Here is a 23,982-nt window from a genome sequence, read left to right as displayed (position 1 = left end):
GTCTTTCCTAAGCAGGTGACCTGCTGCTGTTAAGCAGGTTTTGCTGCTGCTTTAACACTAAGGTGTCACCTTGTTTCCTGTGCTTAAGTTTCCCAAGGGCCAGCTCAGGTGTGATCAGCTACAGCCTTTCCACTCACTCAGTGGTTCTTAAGTTGGATGATGGGATAGTGATGTGACTACTCTAAGAACCTAATGGTTATGGAAGAGAGATTGATAGTCTTTTCTAATGTGCAGCAGCTCAGTTTGAAATGTTTTCAGGAATAGCAGCTGTGAGAGGTGGCAGCCTACAGTGAAGAGCAAATAATATTAGAAAGAAAGAAATCTTGCTTCTGTTCCCACCCAGTAAAGGATAATGGAACAGAAGAATCATCCCCTGAGGGCGAGTGAGCAGAGATAGATTAGAGGTGACAGCACGTACATGAACTATGGATTTGTACATAAAAGGTAAATGTAGCAAAGCGCATGCCACTGCAGGGTTGAGGCAGATATTGCCCTGTGTGCATGTGGCACGTGAGCTGGGCAGTGTGAGTGTACAGATCTGTCCCTGGTGCCCCACAGTGTCAGCCAGTGTCATGTCTGCAAGGTGCTGGAAGTGGGAGAGGGGCACACACATGTTGTGGGTGTTTTGGTGTCAGAGTGCATTTGTGTAGTGAGGTGTGTTTTGCAATGGAGACAATTCCTCAGTGCTGGAAGGAGGATGACTGGGTGACTGTGTGCTCATGGTGGGTAACTCTGCCCTAGACCAGGCTTGGCCAGCTCTGAATGCAGAGACCTGTCTTCCAGTGTATCTGTAATATCTACAGTCTTCAATTCTCCAGGCCATCTTGGGATGAGGGTTAAGTCTGTCATTCATTCCTGGTTTTGTTCTTCCTTGACAAACTTCTACATGCAGTCTCTGAATGGGATTAGTGGAGCTGAGCTTGACTTAACAGCAGTAGGTGCGTAAAAGACACCCAGGGGCTTACCAGTTATGTCTCAAGGATCTTGTTGGGGCTAGCAGAAAGGAAGGAAGAATTTCAAGGCCAATCTGATAACCTGGTTGATCAGAGAGATGTTTTCTGCTATGTAAAAATAAGAATTTTAAATCAGAACATAAACCTCTTGTGCTCTTGCCTTGATCTTATCAATGTTGAGAACGCCCTCTGCTTGGACAGGGGCCACATCCCTGGAATGACTTCCCTGTCTCTTATCTCTTACTCTGCATCCTAAAAGGCCACATGCTGGCTTTTCTTCTAAAACAAGGGACCTTTTCAGTTTGGAGCTGAACAGGAGTTATGCTGGCCAGAGCCTTCTGAGCAGATGCCTGAGCTGTTCACAAGTGCAAGGCATACCAGGTGACAGAGCAGTATTGGTGCAAACCTCTTGTTCTGGCTGTGCAGCACTAAATAAAGATTTCTAAAAAATCAGAAGGTTCAGTGTGTGTATACATACACACACACACGTGTATATATATATGTATGTGTGTGTGTATATGTAGATATAAAACCACTGATGCTGCTTCTTCCATCACAGGCTCCCAAGGAGCTGTGCAAGCATTTAGCATTGGATGCGTATAAATATGCAGATAAATACCATGATTGCAATTTCAGAGTGAGTTACACTGAGAAACCAGCAGAAGGTGTAACTCCTCTGAAGAGAGATAGGGTGACGGGAACTTCAGGCCATGTGTCCTTATTCATACCACATAATGAATGTAAACACCTAGGGTATCTCAGGCAGCAGAAATCCCAAACTGCAGCTTACAAACAGTTTCTCAAACTTTCCAGGTTGTTTCTGGTGTGTGACTGACTGTCTAAACCTGACCCTGAACTTAGAAGCAACAACAGAGGCTTGCCTCCCTGGCCAGTCATAGCCTTGGATTACTTTATGGTGAGAAGCCCCTCATGGAGACTTTGGTGTTCCATTTTCCCCTGTGGTGTCTTGGCTCCAGTTGATGAGCAAGCCTCTGCTGAGCAAAATGGAGAAGGCCTTCTGCTAAGTGGGAGCATGAATATCACTTTGGGTATCCTACACTCCTCCCAGCCCAGCCACTGAACTGCCTGCTGAAGATGATGGTCCGGGAGAGCACCAGCCTTTGTTCTGAATAATTCCTGACAAAAGTCTTTGTCTAGAGTTTCCTCAGTGTGGGGAAGGGTCCTGTCTTGCCAAGGGGGGAATGCCTCTGTCTGTTAAAAACTACTCCAAATACCTGACTTTTACTGGATTTCATGACAAAGGCTAACCAGCCCTTAGCCTGCCCATAGTAGGTAGAATTGGGACTGTCATGTCTCTCTTCTGTTTCTGTAAGGATGAGAACTTTTATTGCTTCTTGCTTTTGATAAATGTCTCCCATGTATGCCTTCGCACCTGTTGAATCATGTAAGTGCCCACAGAACAGACCTTGTGGAATAACCAAGAGCTCTGTAATCCACACAGCACCATGAAAGTAGCAAGTGGCTGGTGAGTGAAGTGGCTGACTTCCTATTTTCAGCACTGTTCCTGCTTTGTGGTCTGATGTGGGTTGTGGGTCTCTTTTAAGAGCATGGGGAGGTGGGGAGTGGTAGAAATAAGGTGCAGCCCAGCTGCTTCTGGGACAGCCTTGTGTGTCCGTGGTGGCTATGGCTAGTGGCACTGTGGTTCATGGGTTCATTTTCCATTCAAGGGAATGGAAAACGGCAAGGCATGTTTCACAGAGAGAGGGTGAGATTTAATGACTTCTGGGTCATATCTGGGTGATGGAGCAGAGAGAGAGAGAGATGTAGGGGATGGCACAGGGCCACTGTTCTATCAGAGCTTCACGTCCAAGATGGCTGATCAGGCACGTCTGCTCACTGTATCCAGGCCCACTGCAGCTGTTCCTGCTCCCTTTTGGTTCGCATGGCTGTGGGAACCTGGTGCCCGTTGCCTCTCCCAGTCCCTAGAGCTGTGATCCTCTTTTCCCACACACCTCTCCCATAATACACCCACTTCCTGCGCTTGGCTTCCACAGCTGGGGTGGTTTGTCCAGAGGCAAGTGCACTATGTCAGCATGTGTTTGCAGCCTGCTCATGCCAGGCTAATTAATCCTCACTTTGCAGGTTTAATTTGTGTACCCTTCAAGTTGAAAGCAGCGTGCTGCTCTGTGCCAGCCTGCCTGGCCAGAGGGAATCTGCTTGCCCTGGCCTCATGCAAACTGGAAGCTGCACACGCCCAAGTACGCACCACGTGCCGGCTCTGTGGGAAGCACGGTACCTGCGCTTCCTGGCCCCGAGGGAGGAGGACTCTGAGGCAGCTGGTGGGATCCCTCTGACAGGAGGGTGTTCCTGCTGCACAGCAAGGGCTGGAACAGGAGGGTGGAGAGGAAGGAGAGGGTAAGGTAGTGTCACTTGGGTACAGACCAAAACTAAGGACTCAAATGCACTTGGAGATTTAGGGCCAGATTGTGGCTTGCCTGTGTCTGTGTTGGTTTGGAGCTACTCCTGCCCCTTCTGCTCAGGCACACACAGGCCCTGTAGTATTTGCAGGAACTGCTGCAGGTGTGTAGGAAGCACAGGCATCTTCTTATCAGAAGGAAAAACGGGGGTGCAAGACATAGCTCACTAGTAGGGAAATACAGGTTCATTCACTTTTTCCTAAGATATTTGTTTTGTCTTCACAGCGTGATCTTTACTGGGACTCTAGAGTGGTGGGTTCCCCAGCTTGGCCAGGGAGCAACAACAGACTGCCCCTCTGAATGACCCATCTGTCCCTTTTAATTGTGCAGCCTCTTTCCTTCAGGTTGTCAGGCAGGCAAAATCAAAGCTTGCAGTCAGCTTTGTCAAAGACGTATCTAAAGATGTGTGAGAGAGGAGAAGAAAGGCTTATCATGCCGGTGCCAGCAAGGACCCAGAGCTGAAACTGGCTATTTCTGCTTTTGGGCAAGTGACCAACAAGCATCTGCTAGGCCCTTTGAAGTACCTTCCAAAAAGGTTCAGTGTTGTCTGTTTAGTGGCACCTCTGTAAGTCTGGTAGTTGCCACCTGACAACTCTGCACACACATTTGCAGATCTTTGATTTTTAAATTTTTTTTTTAAATCTTTCTAAGAGGAACAGTGATGTGTTTGTAAACCGTTGAACTGCTCTTTGCAATGTGGTGGTGTGGAAAAAAAATAGGTGTTAGGCAGCCTTATGTTGGTGATGGCAGACAGGCTTTTCTGTCTTTTAGGGGAGGGCAATGAAAATCATAAGAAAACAATGCCCACTGCGACATCTTAGGTTCCTTGTCAGAACAACATTTGGAGATTACCTTTTTTTTTCTTGGAAGAGAAGGGAAATGAGTAGTCATAAAGTGAAATGCTGGCATGGTCTATTTTTAAGCTATTCCTTGAAATAAAATCCTGTATGAATCTGGGAGTGGAGGACAGACTTTCAGGAGAAAAGGAGTTTGCCTGTGAAAATTTCCTCCTTGAGCTGCTCCGGGTCTGTGACTGGAATAAATTGTTAGAGGCCCTATCGGAGTTAATGAATAAGCGGTTAAATGTGAATTGTTGCTCCACTGGAGGAGCTGGTCCTGCTTGCCAGCGACTATTTCTTGAAAACTGCCTGAAGCAAGATTGTAATTGAAAAGAAATCGCCTCTCATCAGAAGGTTGAAACACCTAGAAGTTAATTAATTCATCCTGGCTGTAGTGTACTGTTGTGGCTTAACCCCATGATGAAGTCGCTAGCTTGCTACCCCGGTGGGTTGGGGGAGAGAATTGGGAGGGTGAATGTGAGATGTCTTGGGGTGAGATAAAGATGATTTAATAGACAAAGCAAAAACTGTGCATGCAGGCAAAGCAAAACAAGGAATTCATTCACTGCTTCCTGTAGGCAGGCAAGTGTTCAGACATCTTCAGGAAAGCAGGACTGCATCATGGCTACTTGGGAAGGCAAACACCAGCTTATGCCATCATGTGATATGGAGAAGTCCTTTTTCCAGTTTGGATCAGATGTCCTGGCAGTTTGCTTCCCAGCTTCTCATGCCCTTCCAAACCTTCTCATGAGAAGCTGAGAAGTCCTTAACTTAGTATAAACACTGCTTAACAGACTGATATTTTTAGTTATTGCTGTCACCATTATTCTCATCCTAAATCTAAGCCAAAGGATACACCAGCTACTAGGCAGAAAATTAATTTTATCCCAGCAGAAACCAGGACGTGTATGCATTAAAGAAACTGAGGCAGAGATGTTGGGAAGTGGCCTGGGCAGAACCATGTTTGGAATTACAGATGTAACTCAGAGCAGGCCTGTGGGTCCCCTTTCCTTGCTGATGGTTTCACACATTGAAGTTGAGAAGTGAACAAGTTTATTTTCTAGCACTTAGCAGGGGTGAGAGGAAGGAGGGCAAGGTGGATTTAAATCAGTGTACCTGTAAATGTTACTCTGACAGTTTGACAGCCTTTGCTCTTTCTATGCCCTGCCTGAATGTTGGTGCTACCTCTGACTTTGCCCATTCCTGGGCAAGGCAGCTGTCTCACAGAAAGGCAGCATCCCAGGCAGGCATCTGTCCTTGCCAAAGCTGTTCTGGGGATTTATTCCTTTCCACACAGGGTGGTGGTGGAAATCGGATGCGCCTTTACAACTTGCAATTACATGGTGCCTTTCATCCCAAAGGACTTCTAACAAGTGAGTCTACAGACTGCAAAGGGATCATTCACCCACCACTGGAAGGCAGCATCCTTTAAATGGAGCTCAGCAGCACTTCCCAACCACTGGGGCCCAAGAGTAGAAAAGAAGGGACTCCTGTACTGGATTGCCCTTGAGTAGGGACAGGTTGGCAGAGTGTACAGGCAGATCTGGTTTTGAATCCCACCTGGATACTAGAGCTCTAAAGAAAGAGGACCAAAGAGTCCTCTTAGTGTTCCATCTCCCCCAGCACATCACTCCCTTCGAAGACATTGTTGAGTTGGGTAGCTGCATTTCCCCACTCCTGTGGGGATTGTCATTCCTATAGCTGAAAGCTCCCTTGGACCTGTGCTCACTTTGGCTTTGTCCAGAGAGGAGAACCGTAATTGTATGGAATCATAAGACTAAAATCACGTTATTGACTGCATTTTCCCTGACTACATATAAGTAAGTGACCTGTTTCTAGCAGGAATATGGCTTCATATTAATAGATTTAGCTTTACATGTTTGTCTTCTTCCTGTATACTCTTTCCTTGCCAAAATGTACAATTATGTTACAGATGGGTTTATGGAACAGTTGTGCATTTGTCTGTTTTGTGAGAGCTGCTAATATGATTGAAATCAGCATTTCTTCTGTGATGTTTGATCTTACTGGCCTTCTAGAGTGCACAGGCTGATCTGGTTTTGAATCCCACCTGGATACTAGAGCTCTAAAGAAAGAGGACCAAAGAGTCCTCTTAGTGTTCCATCTCCCCCAGCACATCACTCCCTTCGAAGACATTGTTGTGTTGGGTAGCTGTGTTTCTCCACTCCTGTGGGGATTGTCATTCCTATAGCTGAAAGCTCCCTTGGACCTGTGCTCACTTTGGCTTTGTCCAGAGAGGAGAACCGTAATTGTATGGAATCATAAGACTAAAATCACGTTACTGACTGCATTTGAGATATTTTCCCTGACTACGTATAAGTAAGTGACCTGTTTCTAGCAGGAATATGGCTTCATATTAATAGATTTAGCTTTACATGTTTGTCTTCTTCCTGTATACTCTTTCCTTGCCAAAATGTACAATTATGTTACAGATGGGTTTATGGAACAGTTGTGCAGATCTGGTTTTGAATCCCACCTGGATACTAGAGCTCTAAAGAAAGAGGACCAAAGAGTCCTCTTAGTGTTCCATCTCCCCCAGCACATCACTCCCTTCGAAGACATTGTTGAGTTGGGTAGCTGCATTTCCCCACTCCTGTGGGGATTGTCATTCCTATAGCTGAAAGCTCCCTTGGACCTGTGCTCACTTTGGCTTTGTCCAGAGAGGAGAACCGTAATTGTATGGAATCATAAGACTAAAATCACGTTATTGACTGCATTTTCCCTGACTACATATAAGTAAGTGACCTGTTTCTAGCAGGAATATGGCTTCATATTAATAGATTTAGCTTTACATGTTTGTCTTCTTCCTGTATACTCTTTCCTTGCCAAAATGTACAATTATGTTACAGATGGGTTTATGGAACAGTTGTGCATTTGTCTGTTTTGTGAGAGCTGCTAATATGATTGAAATCAGCATTTCTTCTGTGATGTTTGATCTTACTGGCCTTCTTTGAGGCATCTCCCTCCACTCACTATATATAGGTGTGCTTCTTTGTTAATACACTTCAGATATGTTTCAAACCTTGTTGCTTATTTGCCCCCCCTCTCTAAAGGTGATAATGCTATTAGTGAGAGCAGTCCGTGTTGGCAGGAGTGTCCATGTAGGCTCATGTACACGGGTGAAGAGGCATCCTTGACCAAGGTGGTTTGTGCATAGTGGCTTGAAATGTGTACCTCCCTTAGGAGCTCATCTAACCCAAATCAGGTGTGTAGCGGGGCAGTGTGGGTATTTTCAGGTGCTGGAATTACCTTGTGTTCTGAGCAGCTGTACAAGCCAGTGGTGCCTTAGACCATCCCCTGGATACTGTAAAGTTCTGGCTCTGCATGGCTTGAATTACTTTACAGGCAGGCAAGATTTGAGTGGAACAGCCCTCCTTGTGATTTCTGAGTCAGGAGTCTGTGTATGCACAGAGGGATGTGCACAAGTGACCAGGGAAACGCCTGTGTACTGGGGAGACTCTGAGGCAGGTGAGTATGTGCAAGTGAGCACGTGTGTTTGACAGAGTATGTCTGAGCCTGTGTGCTCTCCTGTGGCAGCCGTGTGAGTCTGACTCGGGCCATTCTCCAGCTGTGTAAATACATTGCTTAGCAAATTGAGGGCTCTGGTTAATGATTTCCATTAGCACAGGGCCCATATTAGGCTCCGTTCTGTGAGCGGTACCCAGCTGTCCGAATGCCATTAGAGTGAACACATGAGCCTTTAATGTCAAGTGAGTATTGTTTGTGCTCTGAGGAGCCTCTGCAGGAGCTGGCCTGGGGTTGCTCACCAGGGGCTGTCAGGCAGGTTTATGGCAAGCTCCCTGGGGACCTGCTGCAGTGGCAACAACTCTTTACACCCTTCCCTTGTCAAAGCAAAGTCCCAGGCATGGTGTGCCCAAGGAGAAGGGCAGGCTGGCGAGGATGCTTGCCCAGACTACAGGGAGGCAGCTGGCCCAAGCAATAGGGTGGCAGGAACATGTTCCCCTCTCTGGCAGCTGGCTCTATCCGTTTTTGTTCTGGAAATACAGAATCCACAGAGCTTTGCCTTGTGCTACTCATCAAGACCAGACCACCACATGCTGTGATCCCAAATGGTGTCTTGGACTAAGCCAGATCAGGCCTGGTCATCCTTAGAGCTGCATATGAACTCCAATCTAAAAATGCTTTTCTGCAAGAAGAGAGTTGAAGGATTTTGAGGTTTCTTACCTCCAGCAAGGTCAGTACCAGAGGTGCTGTCCTGTCAGTCAAGGAGCAGGTGCACGAGGATCCTGTATAGCTCAGGGTTATACAGGAGTGCAGATTGGTCAGGGTGTTGGAGGATCCTGTATAGCTCAGGGTTATAAAGGAGTGCAGATTGGTCAGGGTGTTGCTATGGATGAGGGCAGTCCAGTTACTGCCTCTCCTGTAACTGCCTGCAGTTGGGCACAGGCCCATTCTCTTTCTGCCCTTGTCTGTGGTTGTTGGAAGCCAGTGGTCCTCTTGTGGCTGCTTGAGAGGTGCCACGATGAAGAGGCAGGATTGAGTGCATTTTGAGCCTCACTTGCAGCTGCATGACTACCCGTCAATCTCAGCATCCTCTTGTGTCTCCTCACATCCCTGACATTCAGCCTCACCTGTTCTGTGTCCATCGTCCTGGCAGTGCCCTGGGAAGGCTCTCCCCCACACATTGGCCCCAGAAAAAGACCCAGAGAGGAGCCGTAGCACAGCTTTCCACCCAAAGCCTGGTGAGTTTTGTAGATGACTTTTGTCTGTCCTTTGGGCCCGTCTTTCCCCAGCCTCTTCATCTGCCGTCTGCCGAAAATGAACAGATTCAGCTGCCTTCCCTAATCCTGTCTGGCCTTTCAAAATGGAGGGGACTGCCAGGTTCTTTGTTCCCATTCCCTCTTGGCACTGGCAGGGGACCTTCTCTGCTCTGGAGAAGGACAAATGTGCTGATTTATTCTGCCCCTTAGCTTTGAATAGGGGTTGCTATGTTACCTCCCAGCTCTGAGGCCTGCCAGAGCATACACCATATATAACCCCACAGCAGGTGGCTATTGAGTAAAGGCCCTTAAATCTGCCTCTCTTGTTTCTTATGCTGCTGGCCAAGGTGTCAGGGGGATGTAGCAGGGCATGATTTGCTGGCTGAAACTCCAGGCACAGCTGATGCCAAGCACCATGTTGGCATTTTCCATTCTCGAGTGCCCGTCTTAATTTGCAGAAGAGATACCAACTAGGCAGGAACATGCTGCCCACACTTTTAGAGGTCTTTCCTGACATAAAGGCTGCTGCCCAGTGGGGCTGAGCTGTGACCAAGAGCCTTGGAGACAAGAGGCTTCCAGATCCTGCTGCAGTTATTGCAGCACTCAGGGCCTGGCTTGGACACTTCCTTAGCTCACTCTGATTTGCTGTGTGTGTTTGGGTGAGACAAACCATCTGAACAGCTTTTAGGGGATATTTGTGTGTTGCTGTCTTGTGATGACAAGTTAAAACTCAGGCATCTCCAGAGGAGAGGTGGAGGCATCAAAACATCACACTTCCTTAGCTCACTCTGATTTGCTGTGTGTGTTTGGGTGAGACAAACCATCTGAACAGCTTTTAGGGGATATTTGTGTGTTGCTGTCTTGTGATGACAAGTTAAAACTCAGGCAGAGGAGAGGTGGAGGCATCAAAACATTGCCTTGCCATGCTGTTAGGTGTGTGATAGACCTGGATCTGAAGTGCTCAAATGAACCTCTGTCTTCTGTAAGACAGTAGAGTTGGTAATTGTTCCTAAAAAGCCTAATTCTTTGAGGAACAGTCCCACAGTGCAGGTTAAGCAAAGGAGACCACAGTTCTAGTTCGGAAAGGTCTAGAAAAAGAACAGAGAGTCACATAACAGAGCCCAGTTGAATCACATGGAATGTTAAGAGTTGGAAGTGACCTTAAAGATCATCTAGCTCTAATTCCACCTGCCATGGGTAGGGACACCTGCCATCAGACCAGGCTGCTCAAGGCCTTATTGAGCCTCACCTTGAGTACTGCCAGGGTTGGGGCATTCACAACCTCCCTGGGCAACCTGTTCCAGTGTCTCATCACCCTCACAGGAAAGAATGTCTTCCTATTGTCTAGACTAAAATTTGACCTCTTCCAATTTGTACCCATAACTCTTTATCTTGTCACTACAATTCTTGAGGAAGAGTCTCTCTCTGGCTTCCTTGCAGACCCTTTCCAGATACTGGAAGGTTCCTGTGAGGTGTCCATGCTACCTTTTTCCCTCCTGGCTGAACAGCTCCAACTTTCTCGGCCTGTCTTCACTGGGGAGGTGCTCTAGTCCTCTTAACAACTTCATGTCTTCCTCTGGACTTGCTCCAGCAATCTCATGTCCTTCTTGGAGACTCCACAGCTGAATACAGAGTCCAGGTGGAGCCTCACTAAGAGCAGAATAGAGGGAGAGAATCTCTTCCTTTGACCTGCTGGCTGTTCTGCTTTTGATGCAGCCCAGGATTCCACTGGCTTTCTGAGCTGTAAACACACAGTGCTGGCTCACCTTGAGCTTTTCATCAACCACCACCCCCAAGTCCTTTCCTGCAGGGCTGCTCTCAATCACTTCTCTGCCCACCCTGTAGGTTTTTGGGTTTTTTTCTAACCTGTTTGTCATTGGGTTTTTTCCTGACCTCTGTGAAAATAGTGGTAAAGCCCTTCCTAAGAGTGTTGGAAGTGCAGTGAGGGTAGGGGACGTTTGCATGAGTTTCTGAGCTGCTGAACTTCCCATGTATTTCTTGGGAATGAACTCTACAGAATCATGATTAAACACTCTCCTGGGCCCTAGAGCAGTGATTTTGACTGCCTCTCCTGGCCAGAAAATATCAGTGAAATAGCTCTTCACATTTAACAGAGTGGAATTACTTCTTTGTTACCATATTCCTCTGGGATCTACGATATCCTAGCACAGCCTAGTGGAAAACAGCATTTTTGTCCTGTCACACAGTGCAGGGAGTACATGGCTATTTCTGGCCTCCTTACTGTGGACCTGCTCTGAACACTGGGAGCCAAAGGGGAGGGAATGGTCTTTAGTGGCCATGGTAAAACCAGTCTGTAAGGCCTTGGGGGTGGGATCTTTTCCTCCAAGCAATTCTTAGCCTTTCCTCATCAAACTTTAGAGTGTGGAACCAAAACCCTGGAGAGCTTCAGCATGCCTGGGACTTTAAGAAAGAGTGGTTTGTAAATCCTTATTGGAGAGCTGTTGAAAAATGGGGCTGAAGAATGCATTTCCAGAGATAACTTGCTTTGTCTCCATGCTCTAAAAAGTGTACCAGATCTCACTTCAAGGCCAAGTGAATTTAGCTTTTCGATGTGATACCTTTTGGTAGTGATGCTTTTCTGACTCTGGCGCTCTAAATGCGTCATGTATATCCTGTAAAACTTAGTGGGTACAGGTGCCATGGGCCCTAGGTGGATCCTAGGGACCTCAGTCCTGGAGGAAGGGAGGTGTGCCTGCTTTTTGTCTTGAGGGGTAAGAGCAAGGATGCGAGCAAAGCGCTGGCACTGCTTATGTTAGTGCCATTTGCTCCAAGTGCAGGCATGAGCACCCATTCAAGGAGGTGTAACTGTGTCAGAGGGCGGCATGACAAAGCACTCAAGGCAGGAACTTCACCGTTTGCAGCTGAGATGAGCACTGACTTCATGCCTGTTTTTATTCCCCTGCAGAGCATCAACGGAGGCCGCCCGCCGCCCCACTTCATGTACGATCCCTCCACTTTTGCCTTCCGTTCCCTCAGCACCTTGAAGCCGCTGAGCCCGATAGCTCCAGTGGAAGAACCGTCATGTGCCTACTGAAGGAGTTTCTCCAAAAAACCTCAGGAACTATCAACCAGTGTCCTGCCTGGCAGGGAGAAGGGGAGCTGGTGATACCCAAGGGGAGGGGTGGGAGAAGAAGGGGCAATGACATGTCTTTGCAATGCAGCTGCTCTGGCAGGAGGAAGCCAATGGCCTGGCAGCAGTGCCTGTTCTCATACCACTGATGGATCCCAGCAGTGGCAGAGAGAGTGAGTTTTGTCTTTCAGGGCAAACCAAACCTGTCAGGTCCACAAACTGCAAGAACTGCCACCAAGGCAGTGTCAAACATGAGGATGGTGGCAACTGAAGATATCCAGGAGATGTTCAGGGGTTAGTATGACCTGCATGGCAGCAGGCATGAGTGATCAAGCTGTGAAACCAAATTCAATTTCCCAAGGATACCTGGGTCTACAGTGCTTTGCTCTAGACCTGACACTTCTCCCACTCAGAAGTGAGCTCAGGACTGGAGAAAGGGGCTATACACAGCTGCTTGCAAAACAAGAAGGTCCTTCTCTGAGAATTGTTGTAATTGCATTCACATCAAGCTCTCTCAAGTGGAAAACCCTAGGACAGGGAAGTGTAGGGAGGAGTAACCGGCACATTTAGCTGTGCATTCCAGATGATCTGCTGGCAGTTCGGTGATACTGTCTAAAAAGAGATTGAAATGGAGAGTGAGACATCCATATGTAGATCTGGGGTTAGAATAAAATTCTAGAATTGGAAGGTCTGTGTTGAGCTATCCAGGAAAATGCAGCAGCCACCTTCAGTCCTCTCAGCATCGTCAAAGAGAAGAACTTGGGCACGACTATGCACTCATGGGTTTCCTCTGCTGAGGCAGTGTGTGTTCTGGGGTATGTAACACTTCTCCATAGTATTGTCCCACTACATGATGGTGGAGATGAGTGGTACCACCAAACTCAAAGCAATTTCATGTCTCCAGCAAGCTTTCCACCCTCCTTGTTTATGCTAGCTGTTAAATTCAGGTACTCTCTTCTGGTATCAGTGGGACAATATTCCCAGATGAAGCAAGGAGTGGGAAAAAGTAGATTTTGTGACTGTTGGTGGAAGAAACAGGAGGGGAATTTTAGTGAAGGTGGGGGATGTTTCTCCACAGACAGTTCTGAGGCTGTTGGGACTATGCTAGGCCTTGCTACCACTGGTGTTGGGCTGAGATCTGTCCTTGAGGCATTTGTGTGTCTTGTGCCAAAGGCAGGAGTTAACAGAACAAGCTCTCACCTCTCCTGCTCAGGCAGGGGAACAAGGCCTTTCCTCTTGGTGCACCTAGTGGAGAGAGAAACCTCTTGCTGTAGGCATTGCCCACTATGAGCCTGTACCCGAGTGCAAGGGGGAGCAAGTAGTTTGTCCAGATCAGGAGGAGCAACCGTGAGTAATGCAAAATAATTTTTGGTTTTTTTAAAAATTTGCCTCAGTTTAGAGTCTTTGCTGCTGCTCTTTGGTTGAGACCAGTGGTCAGTCCAGCTGCCAGTAGGAGGTTATCCAGTGAGCTGGTCTGGGCCCTTCACTGAGACCCCTGGGGAAAGTCCAAAGGCTGTAGGCTTGGGGACCTGAATCCCCCACTCCCCTCTTCTCCCGAACTCCTGTCATTCAGGCAGGCAGAGCAGCTGGGCAAGGTGGTGAGGGGATGTCTGTCCTGATGCTGTCCCAGCTCTGCCTGCTGTTTGGCTCTGGACTGTGACAGCTGGGCCACCCCCTGCACCAGCACCACCTCCAAGAGGTCACTTGTGTTTACTGGTGAGGGACCTCTGGCAAACCATCATGGTTCCCTGCAAGTCCCTGTTTCCAAGAGAGCGCAGTTCCTCTGCTGATTCCTCCTGCCCCTGTAGAATTCTGCTTATCTTGTTTTGATGGCGCACCTCAGCTTTATAAATGCTGCCAGATCAATCAAGCTGCCCAGTGCAGGACAGGAAGCATTGCTCCTTTGGACCAAATCCCTGTGCTCAGGAGATGGGACAGCCATAGCCTGGTACCCATCTGGAGGCACATTCCTTGTGCAAATGGCTGGGGTGGCAGCCTTCTGTATGGCCCTGCAGCCTCAGCCTTTGCTCAGCAAGAGCTGCCAAGGTGCTGGGGCCCAGAGCTGTGGTCCTGCCAGCCAGCAGGTGGGGCAGGCTGCCTTGCCCCAGGTGGGAGCAGGGAACAGGGATGTCCTGCCAATATTGTTGCCTTTTACTACTTTTGTAGCTTTTCTGTCTTTTCTTTTTCAATCATAAGGAAAAATAAAAAATTAAAAACCTCACAGTGAAAGAAAGTGTAAGAGCTGCTATATTCACACTTCTGGTGGGTCTGGTGCATTTGCCATCTTCTGGGTATTTGTGGGTGGGGGTATGGAGGGGGTGGAGTAGAGTGAGCTATGACACAGTCCAGCCAGTCCCAAGCACTCCACAGTGCAAGGAGGCCACCTCTGCAGGTGAATGAGTTTGGAAATGAAGAGCGAGTGCCAGTTCTTTGTATGTGTACCTGCTCCATTTGAGGTATGGTGTATTGTCCCTCACTGGTGCTTCCCTCACCAAGATGGTGCTTTGGCTTTTGAGTAACTAATTAAATGGTCTTTGGCTTGTAATTTTGAGTTCAGGAAGTCTTGCATGTCTGTCCTGAGAGTCTCCACAGCCTTTTTGTTTACAGCCAGAGTACTTTTCCTTCTCCATAATTTAGCTGTAGTTCATCCCTTTCTCTGGATTTTGCTCTATATGCTCCATCTTGGGTATTTGTAATGTGCATTCCCCACCCCTTGTTATTTACTTGAGCTAATTCCTGTCTCTCCCCCACTCCTAGCTCTGTATCTTCGCTAGCATCTCACAAGGCTATTACCTATGTCCCCTTTTCCTAGGCCTCCTGAGAGATATTAGCATAAATTCCCTTAGCAGCCCTACTTAGATTCATTCCCAGGAGGCCTTTTCCATTCTTCCCTCCAAGCTCTGATCTTCTCTAGGCTTCTTGCCATCTCTCTTATCTTGAAATCCTCCCCTCTCTGTCAGCTGCAGCTTGTTAATTGGCCTTGGCCAATTTTGCAAGGGTTGTGCAGTGCCTTGCTGGCTCCCCCGAGCCCTTGCTCTTGTCCCTCCCTTACAGAATGCTTTCCTTTGGGATGCTTCTTCCAGCACAGCCTGATCCCTCAGCACGCCCAACTTGGAGCCCCAGATGCTGTTCAAAACTGTGGTGGTGGCTATGACTCCACAAACCCTGATCATCCAAGCTTGTTTTAAGTGTGTTTTGTGTGTTCAGAGAGAGGAATGCACTGCCCACGCCCAACTTGGAGCCCCAGATGCTGTTCAAAACTGTGGTGGTGGCTATGACGCCACAAACCCTGATCATCAAGCTTGTTCTAAGTCTGTTTTCTGTGTTCAGAGAGAGGGATGCACTGTCCTTGTATCTGCTGGGCTGGAGTATGGACACCTAGTGCTCCAAAGCCAGGGGACAGCCACTGAAGAGTGGGAAGCTGGCATACAGCTTGGCATTGCACAGCCAGCCCAGTGCCAGGGTGAGCTGGGGGTACAGCTGCTGCTGCTGCCCCTGGGCTCTCATCTGGGCCCCCTGCATCTGTTTGGAGTTTATTCTATTGTGCCCACCCATCATCTCTCCCTGCAAGCTGCGCCTCTGGGTTAACAACAGAACAGGGCAGATTTTGTGGTAAACTGCAATACGGCAACAACTCTGAAGCTCAAGGAAGGCGGGTTAGGGGTATTCATGAAGATCTTACAGGGTTCTTTTCAGCTGTAGGTACCACTGTTACTGACAAAGGAGAGTGGGGATGTTGGCCTCCTGTGGATGCCGGAGTCTGGCATGAGGGAAGGAAGCTCAAGGAAGGCGGGTTAGGGGTATTCATGAAGATCTTACAGGGTACTTTTCAGCTGTAGGTACCACTGTTACTTGACAAAGGAGAGTGGGGGTGTTGGCCTCCTGTGGATGCCAGACCCTGGCATGAGGGAACAGTTTCCAAAGCCCACTGCAGAAGGTATCAGCAGAAACCAGGGAAATGAGAGCTGAGCTATGGTCTTTGAGCCACAGTCCCTGCTGTAGCCACTGCCCTCTGTTGTGGCTTCTGGCATCCATCCTGCAGGGCTGATCACCTCTGTGGCTTCCAACCAGCTTGTGCAAACACTTCCTCCTCTGCCAGAGTGGGCAGGGATGTCAGCTGAGGTCTGAGCACTGTCAGCACAGTCAGCTTGGTGTGGGTCCCTCAGGACCTCTACTTTGCTGGAGCTCCTGGCTTCCCATCAGGTTTGGGTCCTGGCTCAGCATGGGACCCTGTAACTTCTAAGCTGAGTCCTTTTTCTGCTCTGAGCCATCTTGCTTGGAGATGTGCAGGTGTTTCCCTTCAGAGCAGAAAACACCCTCTGAAGAGAGCAGGGCTGTTGTGCCAGAGTGCAGCTGAGCTGTGTTAACCATCTGCAGGAGGGTGAATGGGGACAAGCGGCTGTTTGAAGAGCTTGGCTACAGCTTCTCTACGATTTAAGCAGGACCATTTAAGCTAATACTGTTCTCCAATTAAAGTAAATTAATTAGGTTAATGCTATGGCCTTTTAAAAATAGCAGAGAAGAATGAAGATCACAGCAGTGGCAAACTGGATTGTTACATGTATACTCTGAGCCTCTGTGAGTCCCTTTGCAGCCAGCACACAGGATCATCTCTTTGCATTATCCAAACATTTTCTGACAGATACATATGTACATGCATGCACACATGTACTATGTATATTCTGTCTCACTGTTTCATGTGAGTCCCTTTGCAGCCAGCACACAGGATCATCTCTTCTTTGCATTATCCAAACATTTTCTGACATATATATATGTACATGCATGCACACATGTACTATATATATTTGTCTCACTGGTTTCATTTGTGCAGAAATCTCTGTCCTCTGACAGTCACCCATGAGCAGGGTGCCCTGTGCTCACCTGCCTGGCTCAGTCTTTGACAGGGCTCCATGTGCAGCCCATCTGTGGCACACTCACCAACTCTGTGCTGCAAGGCACAGTGCTGCTTGGAAAACCCACCCTGTTTGCAGCTGCATGCTGAGTGTTCACCCATCTGCCCACCTATGGGATTGACTAGAAAAATGGGCAAAACTGACAGTGCTGCTGGGGCCGGGGTTTTCACCCCAGGCTTGATGGACGCCACTGAAACATGACACAGGAAAAACTGAGAAGCAGAATTTCCATTTCCGGAAGCTGCATAGCATGTTGAGGCAAGGTGTGGGGTGGAAGAATGCATTGAAGGGTGTGTATCAAGTTAGGACTGAATGGGGTATGTGCTGATAAAGCATGGATATATAGACACAGTGCATTTACGGTGGCATTTATGTGCCTGTAGTGTTTGTATTTATGGCATATCAGTTATATTTTAATCAGAAGGACGTATTGAAGGAGTAAAGATAAAGGAGCATGCATACGTGCAAGTGTGGTTCTGGAAGGATGGATGCTGATGGATGTGCAGCTGGAGCATGGGCAGAAGAGCCTGTGCAGGGGAGGGGCATGAATGAGGCTGTGTGTTCCCAGGTGTCTGCAGGCAGTGATGCATGGAAGACATGTGGATGGGTTATGTATGCCAAGGCAAGGGTGCCATTTCTTTCCTGTTTCTGCAGTCTCATCCATCATGGTAATACCTGGCAGACTTTTGCAGTGCATCAAGTGAAGAAAAATTTACACATGCCTGATCTGTGCCCTTGAGGCACTTGGGAGCTTTCACCATTGAATTAGAAAGAGAAGCAGGCACCTGGACACCAGTGACTCAAGACTAGGTGATCTCAATACAAATTAGAGTGTGATTGTATGCTGTTGCTTCTCAGACAAGAACTTCAGGGGCATCAAATAAAAGTAGCAGGTGGCAGGTTCAAAGCACACACCCAGAGGCAGAGCTGCACAGAGTGTGTGGTTGCACTGGGGAACCCTATGCCACAGGATGCTGTGGCTGCTTGGTTTTTACATTGCTACAGACTTGAAAAGAAAGAAGAAAAAGAAAAATACTACCTGGGAACCTGCATGCACAAATGCCACCTCTGGTCGAGGAGGGTGGTGACATAGGGGTATTTTCTGGGGTAGGTTACTGTGTGCCAGTCCCATCTCTGCCCCCTCCTCAGTGGCAGGGTCTGCTCCCAACAGGCACATGCACCAGCAACTGACCCTGCCGTGCCAGCACTGCCTTGTATGCATGTTCCTTGCCTTTGGACTTCCCAGAATTTCTCCCTGGGGAGGCCTCAGTTGTGACTAGCCCTCATGTGTTTGATGGTGAGGCTGGGGGTGACCCCATTCACCTCCTGCACTGTTCCTCAGGGAGTGCTTGAAACCTGAGCCACTCACTGACCTACCTGCATGGCTGCAAATGGGCATCCTACAGATACTCTCAGTGTGGGGGTGCTGGGGCCTGCTAGGAGAACCGTGGCTCATCAGGACTGTCTGGCATCCATCATGTCCCTTGGCACAGCCAGGCTGAGCCTGAATCATTCTGTGGTCACTGTGCAGAGGTTGGTCACAAAGGCATAGCTCAGGCTCAGGTTTCTGAAGCGTGTGAGGTCTGTCCACGGTGGCAGGCCAGTGTTCCTGTGCCATAGGAACGAAGTGAGTTTGGTTTGAGCACTGCTGAAAGCTTATGGTGGGTATGTTATGCATGGAATTATCTTTTGAAATTTAGGAACATGTTAGGAAAGCAGGGACAAGCATCCTCCAGTGGTGGGTAACCCTCATGTGGTAAACCTCAACCCAGCAAGCCAAAGAGGATGCAGCTGAAGCAGGAAGACTCTGAACATCAGTGATGATGAGAACATGTAAGCATGTCGGTATCGCACCATTTCCTGAGCTAGATTTCAGTGGGCTTATTCAAGCAAGGGGGTGAGGAAACAGAAGTTGTAGATGCTTTGAGAGCTCACTCTGGCTGTAGCTGCATGCCAGCCTGGCAGGAACTGACCACATTTTCAGTTAACCTGGGGCAGGATGTGCAGGCAGCTCCAGACACATGAGGAGCCTAAAGATGTGTTTGCTTTTGTGGCTGCTCTCATCAGTGCCTGCTGTAGCAACAGCTGGGTTTGTTGGTAGGTTGGCCAGAACTGATTGCATGTTCCTCTCTGAGATGCTCACAGCAGAGCAGCTCTGAGCCTGGATGAGTGGAGGAACTGAAAGTGCTGTGGGAGCTGGATGCCAAGTAAGGAGGTGAATGGGGACAACCAAGCGCCTTTGAAAGGAACATGGTTGCCATCTGCAGTCGGAGAAAAGTTGCTTTCTACCAAAGGGTCCCCTAGGAGCAGCGCCTGTCTTGCCCTGGCATGTCCTGCAGACACTCCAAGGCAGGCTGGTCAGCATCTGGCCTTGTTCTAGTGGCCTGGGAGTGTGTGTGACACAGGCCTTTGCTCCCCACTGAGGGATGGGCAGTACTTCTGGTGTGACACCTGTCCTGGTGTGCCTACAGCTCTCCTATTTGTGTGCTCCTGCAAGTGTTTGAAGCATTTTTGCTAAGTTTTTCCAAAATGGGTTGCCAAAGTGTTCTACCCTGGGTGGTTCTTTGCCAGTGGGTGACATTTGGCAATGTGTTGGTCAGGGTCTTGTCCAAGAGCAGGCTGCTCAGCAAACCTGGCCTTGGCAGTGCTACCAAGCCAAACAGATCACGGCCAAACCTCAATCATATATAGCTCTTGTGAAGCCTGAATGCCTTTTTCAGATCTTTGCCACAGAGCCTCCACAGGCCCTGTTTTGAACAGAGATGTTTTGTCCTTTCTAGGCTTTAAACAGTTCCCCAAAATAAACCCTCTGCTATTTACCAGCATTGTTTTCTTTCTGGTGTTGAATGCTGATAAATAATCAGACCCATTATATTGTATTCGTATCTGCCCTGGTAGCAAATAATTACTACAATTACTACCAAATCAAAATGCTTCTGTTTCTCCTGTTGTCATTAGCATGTCCCAAACATTTTGTTCTTGTGGTTGAAGGTGCAGTAATAACATAGTCCAAGTGCAACACCCGGTTGAGCGGAGCTTCCCAGCACAGCAAGCTTCCCAGCCATGATTGCCTCTGAGATGCTGCTAATTTTCAATCACAGTGTCAGATCCTCTTCTACCGCAGGGAGAGCAACTGCTTAGCCTGTGATTTACCCAATTTATTCCGGTAATAACCGGGTTGGCTGCGTAGCCATCTGTCTGCTTTGCGTGCTCCTCCTGCCCCCGCCCTCCTCCAGCACACAGACCGAGCCGTGCCTCTGCCCTTGCGGAGCCAAGGGAAGGCACTGCTTTGCCCAGGCCATGGAGCAGGTCTGTGTCCACCGAGAAGGGAACAAATGTTCCTCCCTGTCTCTGCTGACCTCTAGATGCCAGGGCTGCCAGCAGTGGGGTCTGCTGCAGTTATTTCCACCAAGCAGGGCAGGAAAGATCCCTTTGCAGATAGGGCAGGGTGGGTTATCGAGATTTGGTGGCACTTTGGCCCAAGTGAGGGGAGTTATGGCCCAAGTTTGTGAGGGGGAAACCGAGGTAGGGAGCAGCTGAGGCAAGGACTGAACACAAACATGGGAGAAAAGATATACATCAGCCTGAAACGAAGTCCACGTATATGAAAACCATCGTGGTCACATGGCTCTGTCTGTGAAGAAAAACACTGTATTGACTGGATCATTATAAAGCTTCTAATTGAAGAGCAGAGTCCTCTCTGCCCTGTGTAATGTTACTGAAACAGACCTGCACACAACTCCTTCAAAGCAGATGTCAGTCAGGGTGCAGCCCTAGATCAACAGTCACTCAGGATCAGTATTGCTTGAAACCACTGGGTAAAATCAAATATAAATAGACCAGAGAGCATTTGAAGCAATTAGGGTCTCGGGGGAGATTCAGTCCCCGTAACAAAGCCAAGGAAAGGGGAGATGATGCATCATGTCTGTAATGCAGCGAGGACATGCAGAAGCTGGATTACTCAGAAAACTTGGAGCAGCACATATGGTTCCTATTAAATCACCTGACCTTTCCATCTCCACCAGTATTTCTGGGGCTTTCATTACTGTAGTGCTCTACAAACTGTAGCCTTATGATTGCCCCTGGGAGACAGCACAATATTTGAGGTAAATAGGCTTTTACTTGTGCACATCAAAATACCAAATTTTCTGGCATTTTTGAACCCCACTGGTACTGCACAGAGGAAGGATCCTCCCTTTGGAGCTGAAATGCAAAACAGAGTAAGCAAAGAGTTTAGGTCCTTAGGGAAATCACTGGTTGCATGAAGACTTTCAGCTGTGGCTGAATGGAAAGGGAAGCAGGTGGCAGAAGTGTTGGCACTAACTGGGGTGCTTGATGTAGGTACTGCTGGGTGGTTCACCACCACAACTGATCCAAGTGAGTGGGATCGTCTGAAGCACCAGTTAAAAGAAGAACATGTTCTATAATTTGTGGCCATGGGAATCCAATCTCTTTGTGCCTTAGGCAGTGTTGTCTAAACACCATGAACAAGGTATTCACAGGGGCTTCACACTTCCCATTGCTCCTTCAGTGAGCTTTGTCCACTTGCCAAAGGATGTTGCAGCTATCTGAAGCACCAGTTAAAAGAAGAACATGTTCTATAATTTGTGGCCATGGGAATCCAATCTCTTTGTGCAGTGTTGTCTAAACACCATGAACAAGAAATTCAGAGGGGCTTCACACTTCACATTGCTCCTTCAGTGAGCTTTGTTCACTTGCCAAAGGATGTTGCAGCTCTTCTTCAGGTGAGTGGGGAGCTGGGGCAGCTGAGTGGCTTTGCCCAGTGCTGGGTTGGGCTATGGGAACCAGGCCTACACCCTTGTCCAGGGCGTGCAGGATGAGAGCTGTGAGTGCCTCTCCAGCCCCACTCATGAGGGAACGCTGCTCCATCAAGCTCCTCTGTTCTGGACCCAGCACTTCAGGGTAGCTCACCAAAGGTACCTCCTGGTGCTGAGCTGGGGATGCTGCCAAGGGCTTCCTGCACGAGCAGGCCTTTGCTCTGTGAGTGGTGCTGCTGCTCTGTGGAGCTGAGGCTGGCCAAGGCTCATTGCAGTGTCTGGAGATGCTCTGGACATGAACCAGAGACTTTGGGCTTCTCAGCTGGGGTCATTTGCTGTATGGTTGCTTGCCACTGTAAGAGGGTGGGTACCATGGACTGGGTAACTCCTCATCTCACCTTCCCATGGCATCTTGCAGCTGCCTGGCAAAGTTTTAGCCCTTTCCTTACAGCAGCCACTCAGAAATTAATCTTCTAAGACCTGTACAGGTTGTAAACCCCCATCAGGCTTTGGAGATGCCAGCATTGCCTCTGTCTGATGGCTGAGCTCAAAGGTGGCCTGGCCTTGACAATCCTACATCAACCAGGAGAACAGCACATTGTCCTGGTGCTGGCACTACCAAACAATTCGCTTACTCCAAAGGAAGAGTATTTATCTTCCCTCTGAGAAATGAAAAGTTTCTTGATCTCTGAAACACTCTGTTGCTTCCCTTTGTATCAGTAAATAATTTGGGCTTCCTGGGCTTGTGACAGAATGAGCAGAGATGGAAATAAACAGGGTGTAGCTCAAGCCATCCTTTCATGTCACGATCTTGGCTGGGCCAGGCTGTTGGGGATGTGCAGCTTTGGTGGGAACTCCCTTCATGGTGAGGACAGAGCAAAGGTTCCCTTTCTCTTTGATGCCATGTCCAGGTGTCCCACCACTGCTGCCAGCACAGACTTGCCCCTGGATTTCTGAACAGAAGAAAGACCCTGAGACCAGTGTTAGGCAGATGGGGATGTGCCTGAGCTGATGTGGCCTGGAGCAAAAGAAGATGGTGGAACATGTGGAGCTGCCTTCCAGTCAGCAGATCCCCATGGGGCCTGCAGGCAACATGAGCCTCCTGCTTCTCAGGGACTTAACCTGGGGCAGCCACGTTGCTGATTCTGGGGCAAAATAGGGGTGGGCAGGAGGGTGGCACTGGCCATGCTGACAAACTGCTATTCCCAATCACTTCCTGAAGAGGAAAAGCAAACAGCAAAATATCTGCTTGATTTCTCTTTTTTGAGAACGAGTGGCAGCAGAGACCCATTTGCAGCTCAGGAGTGTGCAACAAAGAAGTGCCTGCAGCCAAAAAAGCAGGACTGGTAGTGCCTGAGAGGAAGAAGAGGTTCTTCTCCCTCTGCGTTTATAAAGTCTTGGCTCACAAAACAGGAGGACAAAGTGCATTGCCAAAACGGCATCATGCTTAATGTCTGGGTCAGAGAAGCTCCAGCTGAGCCCAGGCAGCCCCTTCCACTTCCCCACCCCTTGAGAGCCGGCCAGCAGCCGGGGCCAGGCCGGCACCTCACCCCGGCTCTGACAGGAACGTGAAGGAGCCGTGGGAAAGCCCAGCTCTGGTGGCTGCTGTCAGCCTGGCAGCAGCTGCAGGATGGAGAATATTCCTGGGTCCGCCCCACCCTGCCATGGTCTGCCTCAGCTCTGTGAGAGCAGCAGCAAAGGCTGTCCCAGGGGAGCAGGGAGTGATGGATGACCCAGCCAGCCCAAGTGCCTGACTGCTGCACAGCAGGACCAGCTTCAGAGCAAGTGCTGGGCATTGCAGCTGGGTCATCTCATACTGTGCTAACCCCATGGAGCAGGAGCAGGTCCCCATTGCCTGTCCTTGTTGCACGGGCACTCAGAGCACAGCCCTGCCCCATCCTCTGCCAAGGCAGTGCCTGGCACTGCTGGGGCTGTCCCCAGGGGTGGTCATGCAAAGCCAGCCCTCACCTTCTCCCTTGTCCAGGGCACCTTGCACTCTGCCATAAAAGCAGCCTTTCCCCATGTGCCCCTGTGCCTTGCCATTTACTACACTGCACGGGGAAAAGGTGGCTCTGGCACTTTCTGGGATTTTGGGACGTGATGCTGCATAGTCAGTGGGGTGGGCTCAGAGAACACCAGCACCAGGGAGACTGCAAATCTTCCATGGTACAGTGCCCTATGTGTAACAAAAACCTAGCAGTCCATTTTAGTCAAAGCAAAGAGAGCCCTTT

At 48.9% G+C, this 23,982-nt stretch overlaps 1 protein-coding gene across 4 annotated transcripts in view; it reads left to right on the top strand.

Annotated features, from left to right (window-relative positions):
- Positions 1-14,321, top strand: part of LOC120497017 — a 63,230-nt gene extending 48,909 nt beyond the window's left edge. For 2 of the 4 annotated variants that reach the window (XM_039698026.1, XM_039698024.1), the window contains one exon: positions 11,896-14,320. In XM_039698026.1, the coding sequence (XP_039553960.1) occupies positions 11,896-12,024 (129 nt within the window). In that variant the 3' untranslated portion in view covers positions 12,025-14,320. Of the gene's footprint in view, positions 1-1,766; positions 1,870-11,895 lie in introns of all 4 variants that reach the window. The other 2 variants (XR_005626410.1, XM_039698025.1) reach the window with 2 other exon arrangements.
- Positions 14,322-23,982: the final 9,661 nt, after the last annotated feature.

Source organism: Passer montanus, unplaced genomic scaffold, assembly GCF_014805655.1.
Source record: "Passer montanus isolate IOZ18808 unplaced genomic scaffold, ASM1480565v1 scaffold12, whole genome shotgun sequence".
Classification (NCBI taxonomy): Eukaryota; Metazoa; Chordata; class Aves; order Passeriformes; family Passeridae; genus Passer; species Passer montanus.
The sequence above is the reverse complement of the archived record's forward strand: the minus strand, read 5'-3'. Positions and strand labels throughout refer to the sequence as shown.